The 12267-nt window shown below is 49.1% G+C and overlaps 1 protein-coding gene across 3 annotated transcripts; it reads left to right on the top strand.

Moving 5' to 3' along the window:
• The first annotated feature begins 4510 nt into the window (after nt 1–4510).
• Nucleotides 4511–12229, top strand: LOC103477441 (uncharacterized). Of its 3 annotated transcripts, none has more exons than XM_017308809.2 (19): nt 4511–6448; nt 6517–6607; nt 6678–6817; nt 6929–7015; nt 7088–7238; nt 7310–7471; nt 7550–7659; nt 7734–7845; nt 7913–7941; nt 8391–8482; nt 8579–8693; nt 8767–8937; nt 9032–9102; nt 9173–9340; nt 9998–10116; nt 10183–10387; nt 10555–10753; nt 10829–10887; nt 11118–12229. In XM_017308809.2, the coding sequence occupies exons 1-19, from the start codon at nt 6404–6406 to the stop codon at nt 11395–11397; spliced, it is 2406 nt and encodes an 801-aa protein (XP_017164298.1). In that variant the 5' UTR covers nt 4511–6403; the 3' UTR covers nt 11398–12229. The 3 variants fall into 3 exon arrangements, with proteins under 3 accessions (XP_017164298.1, XP_081472267.1, XP_017164297.1); XM_017308808.2 differs by having other exon boundaries at nt 4512–6448; nt 10555–10759; XM_081616141.1 differs by having other exon boundaries at nt 10555–10887.
• The last annotated feature ends 38 nt before the right edge of the window (nt 12230–12267 follow it).

The following is a 12267-nucleotide window of genomic DNA, read 5'->3' as shown; positions in this document are numbered from 1 at the left end:
GGTTGCGCTCATCTTCCGTTCCTTCTGCTGCCAAGCTGCCGCTGCACAACACCAACGGCGGAAGCTCATCAAAATAAAAGCTTTAAATTCATAAACCGGAAGTCAACTAACAAAATAAAGGCAATAAGCGCTAAAAAGGAACCTGCGGTTATTTATGTTCCTTTTGATCCACTAAATTCTAAAGGATGAACTCAGTTTGAAAATCTAATACATTAAATCCACCAGAGCTCAACTTGTTTATCATTACATTTTTCCTAATAAGACAAACTTTTCTCTTCCAAATAAAATTTGATCTACTTCTGAACTGATCTCACTGGAAACCTCAAGTGCTGAACCAGCATCTGCCAAACTGGAAAGACCTGCAGCTGGTGGGTAAATCTCTCTGTAACCACATTTCCTTTGGATTATTAAAGCAACGAGGGGTTAAATGTTCATGTGACCTTCGGTCTTCTTTCATGATGGAGATACCAAGATAATTAACTTTATGTTTGACAGGATTCCTTTGATTTCTGTTTCATGGCAGGTTTTAGCTTAAAACCGTAAAACCTGCCATGTTTTAGGTTTTGCTTTTATCAAGCACTTTGAATTACCTTGTTGCTGAAAATGTGCTACATAAATAAAATGACCTTTCTAAGGAAAAGCTCACTGGTACGTCACTATCAATGCACATTTTCCATACACCTTAGAGTCAAATCAAGTAAAAATGTTCTTACCTGTTGTTGGAAAAAAGCCAAGTCTTCAAGTTCACGTATCCATTAAAAACAGAGAGGAAGGAAGAATCAACCATACGCTTTTTCTGTCCTCAACTGTCCAACGACAGGAAATGCAGATTCTTCTAGTGGGTGGAGGGGAGCTTGAAAACATCTCACAATGTTGGGGCGACTGTGGCTCTGTGGGTAGGGTGGTCGTCTTGTAATCAGAAGGTTGCAGGTTCAATTCCCACTTCCTCCTGCCACGTGTCGATGTGCCCCTGGGCAAGGCACTCAACCCTGAGCTGCGTATAAATGTGTGAGTGCAAATGGGTGAATGTGGCTCTAGTGTAAAGCACTTTGAGTGGTCAAAATGATCGGATAAAGCGCTTTATAAGTTCAGTCCATTTACCACAAGATTTTTTAAATTACACAACATTTTAAAAAGATATCAATTTAAATGGGGAGCTTGAGGTTCTCCTCCAGGACCTTTGCTGTGCCTAGAACTGCACATTTCTGGACTGAGATGCCCTGAAATGGGTCACTATCATATGCTGATAGTGACCTGGGATCTGTTGTAGCCACTGCTCCAGTTTGGGGGTGACTGTCTGCCCCGAGGGCCCCGATGACCACAGGCACCACTGTGGTCATCACCTTCCAGGTCTTTTCCAGTTCCTCCCTGAGGCCCTGGTATTTCATCCACCACAACGGCTTTCCTCTGTTCTTTATCCACCACCACAATGTCCGGTTGGTTCGCCATTACCATCTTGTCTGTCTGGATCTGAAGTCCCACAGGATCTTAGCTCGGTCATTCTCCACCACTTTTGGGGGTGTTCCCCACTTTGATCTCGGGGCTTCCAGTCCATATCCTGCACAGATGTTCCTGTACACTATGCCCGCCACTTGGTTATGTCGTTCCATGTACGCTTTCCCTGCCAGCATCTTGCACCCTGCTATTATGTGCTGGACTGTCTCAGGGGCCTCCTGCACCACCGACACCTTGGGTCTTGTCTGGTGTGGTAGATCTGAGCCTCTCTGGTGTTTAGGGCCTGTTCCTGGGCGGCCAGGATGAGAGCCTCTGTGCTGTCCTTGAGTCCAGCTTTCTCCTGCCATTGGTAGGTTTTCCTGACATCAGCCACTTCAGTTATTTGTCGGTGGTACATCCCATGTAGGGGCTTGTCCTCCCATGATGGTACTTCCAGCACCTTGTCTTCTGTTCCCCATTGCCTGAGACATTCGCTGAGCACATCGTCCGTTGAGGTTTTGTCCTTGATGTATTTATGGATCTTGGATGTTTCATCCTGGACAGTGCTCCACACTCACTAGTCCTCTGCCTCCTTCCTTACGGCTCATGTTCAGTCTCAGGGTGCTGGATTTGGGGTGGAACCCTCCATGCATGTTAGTAGCTTCCTAGTCTTAACATCCGTGGCCTTCATCTCTTCCATTGGCCAGCTAATTATTCCGGCAGGGTATCTGATTACTGGTAAGGCATAGCTGTTTATTGCACGGATCTTGTTCTTGCCATTGAGTTCGCTTCTCAGGACTTGCCTTATTCGTTGGAGGTATTTGGCTGTGGCTCCTTTCCTTGTGACCTCATCGAGGTTGCTATTTGCTTGTGGTATTCCCAGGTACTTGTAGCTGTGCTCTATGTCTGCTATTGTTCCTTCTGGGAGTGAGACCCCTTCTGTGTGGGCGACCTTCCCTCTCTTTGTAACCATCCGACCACACTTCTCTAGTCCGAATGACATCCCAATGTCAGTGCTGTAGATCCTGGTGGTGTGGATCAGTGAGTCGATGTCTCGCTCGCTCTTGGCGTACAGCTTGATGTCATCCATGTAGAGGAGTTTGCAATGAAGGCTCTTAAGTCCTGTTGATGCTGTACATCTCTAAGCATTGGTGTGTCAGGTTTTGCAGTCTTGGGCGACTGTGTGGTCTACAAGGAGTTGGTTGTAGCAGCTGGTTCAGTTGAGCTGCCAGTCGCTCATGCAGGGCAGTGAGTTTCCTTAGCCAGTAGGCATGGATCATGCAGGCCCTGGTAACCATCATCTGCCACAGTGACAGTAACTGGGGCTTGTTCAGGGAGGCTGCTGTGGTCCTCTCGTAGATAGATTAGCCACTGTGTTGTTGCGGGATGTGCCTCCCTTTCCCATAGGCCTTTCCAGTATTGTCCAATCTCCAGCCTGGGTGGGTCTGCTCTGTTGTCATTACCCTGCCATTGAGAGTACACTTTAGCTGGTTGGGTGGAGAAGAGCTAATCAGGGAAATGAGACACAGCTGGAAACAATCAAGGGGTAGGCAGGACAACGGAGACTCAATAGACATCCATCCATTTTCTTACACCCTTGTCCTAGTGGGGTCAGGAGGTGCTGCTGCCTCTCCAGCTATCGTTCCAGGTGAGGGGGGGGGGGGGGTCACCTGGACAGGTCACCTGTCTGTCGCAGGACACACAACCATGCACTCACTCACTCACACCTAGGGGCAATTTGGAGAGGCCTATTAACCTGACAGTCATGTTTCTGGACTGTGGGAGGAAACCGGAGTACCTGGAGAAAACCCACCATGCAGGGAGAACATGGAGACTCCATGCAGAAAGACCGGGAATCGAACCCAGAACCTTCTTGCTGCAAGGCAGCAGCTCTACCAACTGCGCCAACCCCACTCAATAGACACATAAACCTAAAATAAACACAAAGAAAACTCAAATCCTCACAAAAAAATAACTTTATCACATGTGGAAAATGGGAGCACCATGTGACCACATGTGAATTTTATAGAATTCTTTTGAAAGTGAAATGAATATTCATTATTTATCTTAATGTTAGTTGACATATATAATCACATTTACCTATCAAGCTGCAGCACCGTGTATCTGGTACTGATGGTCCGTCTGGATCCAGGCTTCCAGGTACCGAGTAAAAAGGGGGCGTGTCCAATGAGGCCCCGCTTCGAGGCTCGTGTCATCTTGATGAAAACCACGTGACTGGCAACAAACGAGGCCTCGCATCACCTGGGTCACGTGACTGCTTCATTTTGCGTGTCGGTTTTCAAAATAAAAGCACTATGAGCCGCGCTGCATCATGGGTTGTTGTCCTTTTGGTCTCGCATCAGGAGAATATTTGCCTTCAGTGGCCAAAATAAAAGGAACATTGACCAACATATTGATGATGATCATCAAAATGTAATGTCTGTTTCTGGTTTCCTCAGTTGTAGATCATGTTGTTTTTATGACTTTATATTTTTGTGATTTTATTATGTGAATCTCTTTAAACTGCATTGTTGCTGAAATCTGCTACACAAATAAACTTGATTGTCTGAAATGGAGCCAGAAAGAGGAAAATCTCTGACATCTGGGAATATTTTGAGATTATCCTCACAATAAAATTATTCTTAGATAATAATTAACCCTCCACCTCCCAATTTCTCACATTCTGCAAAGTTCCACTTTATTTGTAGTTTGATTAGCAGAGATATATCAGTTTTTCACAGCAGATTTAATCCTGTTGCAGAACTAAAATTCAACATGTAGCCAAATATAAGGGACCAGAGCCAATTAGAAATCCAAGAAAAAGCGAATCTCCCAGCATGCACTGCTCTCCCAAGACACTAAAACATCAAACGTCTTTATTGTCAAATCCTCTATGATATAAAATAAAACCCAACACAACCACTGACCTTCAACATAAACCAGGATTAGACAAATCATTTTAATAATTAAAACATGGCGATTAAATATGGTTTCATTGATTCTCCTGTTACTAAACATGAGTTTGATCAAAACGTTGTGACAATATTGCATTTAGTAGTTTTTGGAAGTTTGATCCACCTGAGTGACGAGGCTGCTAACAGAAATGCTAACGGAGCCACTACTGCTGGAAATGCTAACAAATGCTAACGGAGCCACTACTGCTGGAAATGCTAACAAATGCTAACGGAGCTATTACTGCTGGAAATGCTAACAGAAATGCTAACGGAGCTATTACTACTGGAAATGCTAACAGAAATGCTAACGGAGCCATTACTGCTGGAAATGCTAACAAATGCTAACGGAGCTATTACTGCTGGAAATGCTAACAAATGCTAACGGAGCTATTACTACTGGAAATGCTAACAAATGCTAACGGAGCCATTACTGCTGGAAATGATATAATGGTAATTGATATAAATTGTATTTAAATAATCGTACATAATCATCATGTAAAATGGAAACAAGTTGTCTCTTTTTGATGTTCTGAGAGTTAATTGATTATAAATTGACGAGTAGGAAAGGGGTAGGAGATTATAAGTTATATCTTCTGCTGCTTTTCAAACAGAAAATATTAAATTTGCTTGTCACATGGGCAGAATAATTTGTTTTACATTTTTATTTCTTACGTTTGTTTCATTCTATTTTATTTTGTTTTATTTTTTTCTTGTCTTTTCGAAATAAATAAATAAAAAAATGCTAACAGCCGTTACTGCTGGAAATGCTAATCGCGCTAGAAGCCCGGTACCGTGAAACCACTAAGACACCGAACCAAGTTCAGACGCTGAGCTGCTGCTGCCCAACTGGACTCGGAGTACAAAGTACTTCCGGTTCACACAGTGACCAGAGGTGAGTCTCATCCACTGCTCCTCCTCTGTGTGCTGCTCCTCCTCTTCCTCTTTGTGCTGCTCTTCCTCTTCCTCTGTGTGCTGCTCTTCCTCTGTGTGCTGCTCCTCCTCTTCCTCTGTGTGCTGCTCTTCCTCTTCCTCTGTGTGCTGCTCTTCCTCTGTGTGCTGCTCTTCCTCTTCCTCTGTGTGTTGCTCTCCTCTTCCTCTTTGTGCTGCTCTTCCTCTTCCTCTGTGTGCTGCTCCTCCTCTTCCTCTGTGTGCTGCTCTTCCTCTTCCTCTGTGTGCTGCTCCTCCTCTTCCTCTGTGTGCTGCTCCTCCTCTTCCTCTGTGTGCTGCTCCTCCTCTTCCTCTGTGTGCTGCTCCTCCTCTTCCTCTGTGTGCTGCTCCTCCTCTTCCTCTGTGTGCTGCTCTTCCTCTTCCTCTGTGTGCTGCTCCTCCTCTTCCTCTGTGTGCTGCTCTTCCTCTGTGTGCTGCTCCTCCTCTTCCTCTGTGTGCTGCTCTCCTCTTCCTCTGTGTGCTGCTCCTCCTCTTCCTCTGTGTGCTGCTCTTCCTCTGTGTGCTGCTCTTCCTCTTCCATGAGCTCCGGTTCAAATTAAGGCTAATGAAGTTGCTCATCACTGTTTTGGCTGGAGGAGCCAGGCAGTTGGACTACACATTATTTACCCAGAATGCATTGCAGTGTGAAAAACATGGCGACATTCCTGTGACAATATTTTATTAAAATTGATAAAAAACTAAATAACCTGCAGTATTATTACTGTATTGTTTTTGCATCTAAGATGAATCTTTTCAAAATAAAGTGGATTGTTACAGCTAATTGTGGATCCCTTTAACCACAAACATTTCCAGAAAAGTCGATTAAAATCATTCAGAAATGTCCGAATGCTGATAAAGATCCTGCACACGCAGGAACAGTCGGTCCAACCCCAAACTCCCCGGATGTTCCCAGTTCAGCCTGAGTGTCTCCGTCTCGGAGACGCCTGGCGTCCGTCCTCCACCCTCTGATAAGACCAAACCTTTGAGCCGTTGATAAGAACCAGCCGACCCGGCGGTCCTCGGCCCAAAGACGAGCAGAGGAACGACTGGGAGGACGGGAGGAGACTTGGACTGGTCCACCAGGCGGAATGGAGGTGACTGGCAGAACCCGGACCGCCCAGGTCCAACAGCAGGTTAGTCCATCTAGACTGGTTCTGGTTCTGGTTCCAGTCTAGTTCTGGTCTGGTTCTGATCTCTGCAGGTCCAGCCGGGTCCAGAGGCATCTCGGTCCGAGTCTCGGTGGAGGTCGTATTCTCGGAGCCGCTGGAAGCAGCGAAGCAACGTGCTGACAGGTGAGGTCAGGTGAGTTGGGCTTGTCGTGCCTGAGGACCGGCTGGTGGACGTTTCTGTCCTCATGTCCAGGTGTTCACCTGGAGGCCAGGTACACAGGTCTGGCTGATGAAGATGAGACAGACACGACTGCCAAACCCCAGCAGCACCTGGACAAAAAACTGCTGGACCACTTCAGACATCTGGCAGCCAGCAACCAGGACACCGACCAGGTGAGACCAACCAGGTGAGACCGACCAGGTGAGACCAACCAGGTGAGACCGACCAGGTGAGACCAACCAGGTGAGACCGACCAGGTGTTCCGCTTGTGTCTCTGTGTTCAGGTGGACCTCCAGTTTCTGGACGAGGTGATCTCAAGCGGCGCCGACCCAAACTGCTCAGACAGATACGGACAGACTGTCCTTCATGAGGTCACACCTGGTGGATTGGTTTACCTGTCTGGGTACTGAGCTGTGCAGCTGAACCCAGGTGTGTGTCCTCAGGTGTCCAGAGCGTGGAGCGTAGATGTGATGCGGTTCTTCTTGGACCGCGGATCGGATCCGCTGGGCTCGGATCGGTTCGGAGTCACAGCGCTGCATGTGGCCTCGGCCCTGGACTATGAGGACATGGTCCAGTTCCTGCTGGACCGGGAAGGTCGGCGGATCCAGGTAGAGGGGGTTCTGGTGCTGAAGGTCCGGTACCAGCTCTGTGTGTTCTGTTGTCAGCCGACCCGAGTGCCCGGACTCTTCTGGACCAGCAGACCCCTCTTCACTATGCCGCCAAGAACGACGCAGTCCGATCCATCAAGCTGCTGCTGCGCGCCGGCGCCGCCATCGGCTGCACCGACTACAAGCAGCGGACGCCGCTGCAGCTCGCAGCCAGCATGGGTGATCATTACATCACATTATGACATCATAGATAGCTAATGACATCATGAGTGACATCATCAGTTCCTCTTCTTCCAGAGCGCAGTGAAGCAGCTCAGGTTCTACTGGAGCTTGGAGCGAACGCTGGGGTCAAGGACTCTGACGGACAGCTGTGCATCTCTGCTCTGATTGGTCGGATGAGTCATGTGGTAACTAATGCGTGCCCCTTGACACAGAGCATCGATTGGTCTGGGGTTGCTGAGGTAACTTGTGTTGTGTTCAGGCTCAGGAGGCGCTCCGTCAGTTCCACGTGACGGACAGAGTGACGAGACAGGAGTACTTCTACCTGAACCTGCTGGAACCAGAGGAGGCTGGCACACCTGGGGACCCATCAGGTAGCAGAGCCTCCCCCTCCTTCAGGTGGGACCCAGGCCATCAGACTAAAGTCCGTCTCTGTTGCAGGTGCAGGAATCAGTGAGCCAACCACCCCAGTAAGTAGACCGGACTCTGAGATTATAGATTACAGATAACCTGGGATTCGACCCAAAATGGTGGCCAGATGGTAATAGTTCATCCCTCAGTTTGCGGGTTCGATTCCCTCTTTGTCCGCCTTTGTCATTGGGCACCCTCCTCGTCAGCTGGTGGTGATAGAGTGCCCAGCAGGGTGCATGGCAGCCTGGCTCAGGACTGCTGTGGCTACTATCCAGTAGCTCAGCGCCATCAGAGGCTAAATGATTGAATGTAGACTGAAGCTTTGGAGTCTTCTGGACTTGATAAAGTGCTGCACAAGAATCCGGAGAAGGTCACTAGGGAGGGAGGGTTTCCCTGCACAGCCCATCCTCAGAGGAAGCCATCCAGAAGGGATGGTTCTGGATGGTTCTGGATGGTTCTGGTTTTACATCTGGTTCTAGGTCTCAATAACATCCGATGTTGTCATCAGCTGCAGGTTGTGGTTCTGCAGGGGAAACTGGACCTCATCATGAATCCCGTCTTTCTCAAGCTCATTGAGATCAAATGGAAACTGTATGGCAGGTGAGCTCTTTCCGATAGACTGACTGGTTTACCTGGATCAGTGCTCTCTTCTCATTGGCTGATGGGTGTGACATCATGACTCTCTGCTTGTGGCAGGTTGGGGGCGTGGCTTCTCCTTGTCCTCAACTTCCTGCTCAATGTTTGTTGGACGACTGTCGCCATTTCTATGTCTGCCTGCCGAGACTCACCTGATCGTTACACCTTTCCACAGGTGAGCTGTCTGTGCCTGCCACCTGTCTGAGTCTCACCTGTGTGGCGTCAAGCGGTCTCACCTGTCTATCTAGGACTGGTGGCGTGTTCTGCTGGTGGTGCTGGCGCTCCTGCTGACCCTGGAGGAGGTGTTCAGGGAGATCCAGGACATCGTGTTGTCGAGGAGGAAGCTCCACCTGCGACGGAGGTGGATGGAGCGCCGCTTCCAGGACGACCTGTGCTGCTCACATCCCATGTGGCCTCAGGTAGGAGACGTGATGTCACTCGGAATCCGCAGGTTGATCACAGGAAGAAGCTGTTCTAAGTGGAGCGGTCCTGACTCTGTGGCGTCTGTTTCAGGAGAGACAGTATCTTCTGAATCAGACTAGGAGGATCCACAGAATGAGGGGCAACTACAGCCGGGACCGCTGGTACCAACACACACACACACACCTGGTTTCTCTCAGTAGGATTCATTCAGGTATTCCTACCTGCTCTCAGGAACATCTTTGATTGGCTGGTCTACTCTCTGCTGACGGCTTCCTTCTGCACTCACTTGGCCGACGTGTTGCAGCCATCCATCCTCCTGCACACTCTCAGTCTGCGCCTCTTCTCCATGTCCATCATCTTCCTCTGGCTGCGACTCATGAAGCATGTCCGAGCCTTCAGGTACAAAGCTCTAGCCCAGAGTTTCTCCTCCCTGTCCTCCATGTCTCAGGTGTTTCCCTTCTGAAACCTGGATTGTATCTCTGGGTGACCATCAGGCGTCTGCAGCACCTGATGGTCATGCAGTCATTTGGATCAGCTGTTCTGGAACAGAGGCTCATCTAGAACATGCAGATCAGGGAGGCTGAGGACCAGGGGGGATAAACTCTGGTCCAACTGGAAGACCGGCTTCAGAACCATTCTGTCTGGGATCGGTTCTACAGTTCTCCTTCCTCATGTTGAAGTCTTCCAGCAAGCCACCAGCATCTGCAGCTCCAGTTGGAGCCATGGTGGATGGAGGCACAAGGTTCAAGAAAACAAGCTAGTCCAGTTGGCCACCACCGAGTGAACCATTAGTTATCCACTGCCTTCTGAACCAGTTAGCCACTGGTGTCCTGAACGTCCAGAGAAGTGGATCCTTCCAAGATTTCTGAGGATCTTGCTGAGGAGCTTTAAGAGCCATTTGAATCAGGTAGACCAGTGTCTATCACATGCAGGACACCCAAATTGCCCCAGGACTGTCCCAGAACAGCGTCCATATTGGTTCTGCTTGGTCCAGACTGTCAGAAGAAGCATGTTTACTGTGTAGCACAGCTGATGCTGAGCCGTGCTGCTCTGCAGGTTAATGGGGCCCTTCATCGTCATGCTGGGGAACATCGTCGGGGATGTGATGTGCTTCCTGTTCCTGTATGCTGAGATCTTCATCCCCTACGCCTGCAGCTTCTGGATCATATTCGGAGGTCAGAACATCAGCGGGTCTTCTTTGTGAAGGTCTGAGTTCAGCTGAAACTGTGTTGTGTTCTCAGGAATACCCTCCGTTCCCAGCATGCAGTCTGTCTCAGGTCTACTCTACAGCCTCTACCGGATCACTCTGGTGGACGAGTACGAGTACGCTGCCATGGTAACTGTGGACAACATCATGGCTCCTCTACTGTGTGGAACATTCCTGGCAGCGTCCTCCATCTTATGTATCAACCTGCTGATTGCACTACTATCTGACACCTTCCAGAGGTCAGAGGTCACACCTGGACTGGTCTCAACCTACGGACTGTAACCTCAATGACCTGAAACGACATTTAGACCAACACCATAGAAGCTATTGTCTGACTTCTATTAAATGATTGATTCATTAATTCGCTGGTTGATTGATTGATTGATTGGTTTGTTGGTGGTTTCAGGGTGCATGATAACTCCCAGGCTAACGCTGTGATGCAGCAGGCCGCTGTCATCCTGCAGGTGGAAGACTCCATGCCCCGCCTCCATCGTTTCTATGACAACCAGTACATCTCCAAGCACTGCTCTCCACTGGGCGAGGCCTGCGATAACCTTTCAGTGAGCTCCTGTTACCACCATGAGTTTGGACACGTCACAGGACAGGTTAGGGTGGGTATCCGTACATTTCCTACATCATGCCCCTCTTCCCGGGACATGATGGGATGGCTTGTCCTGCAGGAGACTCTGGACCAGTTCCTGGTCCTTCAGAGGGACTTGGAGACAGCCAGCAGTTCAAGGTGAGAACGCCAGGACACACAGAACAGGCCAGTGAGGGACTTTCATCACTTGTCTGAGAAGACATAAACACAGCCAGAGAGGCACAGAATAAATAGCATGATGATGAGTGTCGGGCTGCAGGGGTAGGAGGTGGGGGGCGCTCCTCGGAGATAACGGCGCTAGCGCCGCTTCTCCTGGAGGACTTGGTGCTAAACTGAGCAGCAAGTCTGACCTCCAGTCTCTCTGGCAGATTCCCAACAGAACAACACCTGCAGAACCAACCGCTTCAGGTCCAGGAGAACCATGAGCTTCAAGTCCTCCCCATCCAAGAGTCTCAGACACCTCAGGAACAGAAGCTTCAAGGACCAAAAAAACATCGCAACCAGGGCCAGGAGAGCCTAGAGAGACAGAACCAGCAGGTCCAGGATCCCAAGAACCTGCAACAGGAGCTCCAGGCCATTCAGACAGAGCTGAAGGAGCTTCGATCTCTGGTCCAGCAGCTGCTCCCCATCAGGAATGACTTCGTTTGAAGACACTAAGATCATTTGACACCAGCTTGAACCTGGTATCTAGTCTATGACCTGAGGAGACATTTATGGACTTCTTGATGAACCACAAAGGTCCATGTGGACCTTCTGACTCAAATGTTCTTGATTTCAAATGACCAATAAAGACAGAATGAAGAAAATATCACATAATGAAGCATGTTTTGAAGTTTGACTTATGAGGTAATGCTTCAGCCACGGCCACCATGACGTCAGTGGCCTTCAGCTCGCTCTGCTGTTTCTCCTGAAATATGTTCAGCAACCACCTGAGAACGCAACAGCTTCTAAATGTCCCATGATGCACCACACCTGCCCGCAGGAAACACGCCTGGAGATCACAGGAAGGTGGAGAAGTCCAGTCCAGAGGACTGTGGTTCTGGTCCGGTTCCAGTCCAGAAGACTGTGGTTCTGGTCCGGTTCCAGTCCGGAAGACTGTGGTTCTGGTCCGGTTCCAGTCCGCAAGGCTGTGGTTCTGGTCCGCTGGTTCTGGTCCGGTTCCAGTTCGCAGAGCTGTGGTTCTGGTCCGCTGGTTCTGGTCCAGTTCCAGTCCGGAAGGCTCTGGTTCTGGTCCGGTTCCAGTCCGGAAGGCTCTGGTTCTGGTCCGGTTCCAGTCCGGAAGGCTCTGGTTCTGGTCCGGTTCCAGTCTGGAAGGCTGTGGTTCTGGTCCGCTGGTTCTGGTCCGGTTCCAGTCCGCAGAGCTGTGGTTCTGGTCCGCTGGTTCTGGTCCGGTTCCAGTGGTTCTGCTGTTCTAATTATTTATTTTTGTTACATTTAATCAGTAAATGCTTTAATTTATGTCATAAAAACATGAAAACATTTCGTCAGTTTCTTTGTTTTTATAAAACCAACCAATCA

The sequence above is a fragment of the Poecilia reticulata genome, chromosome 15 (assembly GCF_904066995.2).
Source record: "Poecilia reticulata chromosome 15, P_reticulata-male-v2, whole genome shotgun sequence".
NCBI classification, from domain to species: domain Eukaryota; kingdom Metazoa; phylum Chordata; class Actinopteri; order Cyprinodontiformes; family Poeciliidae; genus Poecilia; species Poecilia reticulata.
The sequence above is the reverse complement of the archived record's forward strand: the minus strand, read 5'-3'. Positions and strand labels throughout refer to the sequence as shown.

Excerpts from the sequence above, each read along its gene's own strand:
- LOC103477441 (XM_081616141.1), top strand. The coding sequence starts at position 6,404 with ATGGAGGTGACTGGCAGAACCCGGACCGCCCAGGTCCAACAGCAG. Across the intron at positions 7,846-7,912 it reads CACACCTGGGGACCCATCAG|GTGCAGGAATCAGTGAGCCA; the intron begins GTAGCAGAGCCT and ends TCTCTGTTGCAG. Across the intron at positions 9,341-9,997 it reads AAGCATGTCCGAGCCTTCAG|GTTAATGGGGCCCTTCATCG; the intron begins GTACAAAGCTCT and ends GCTGCTCTGCAG.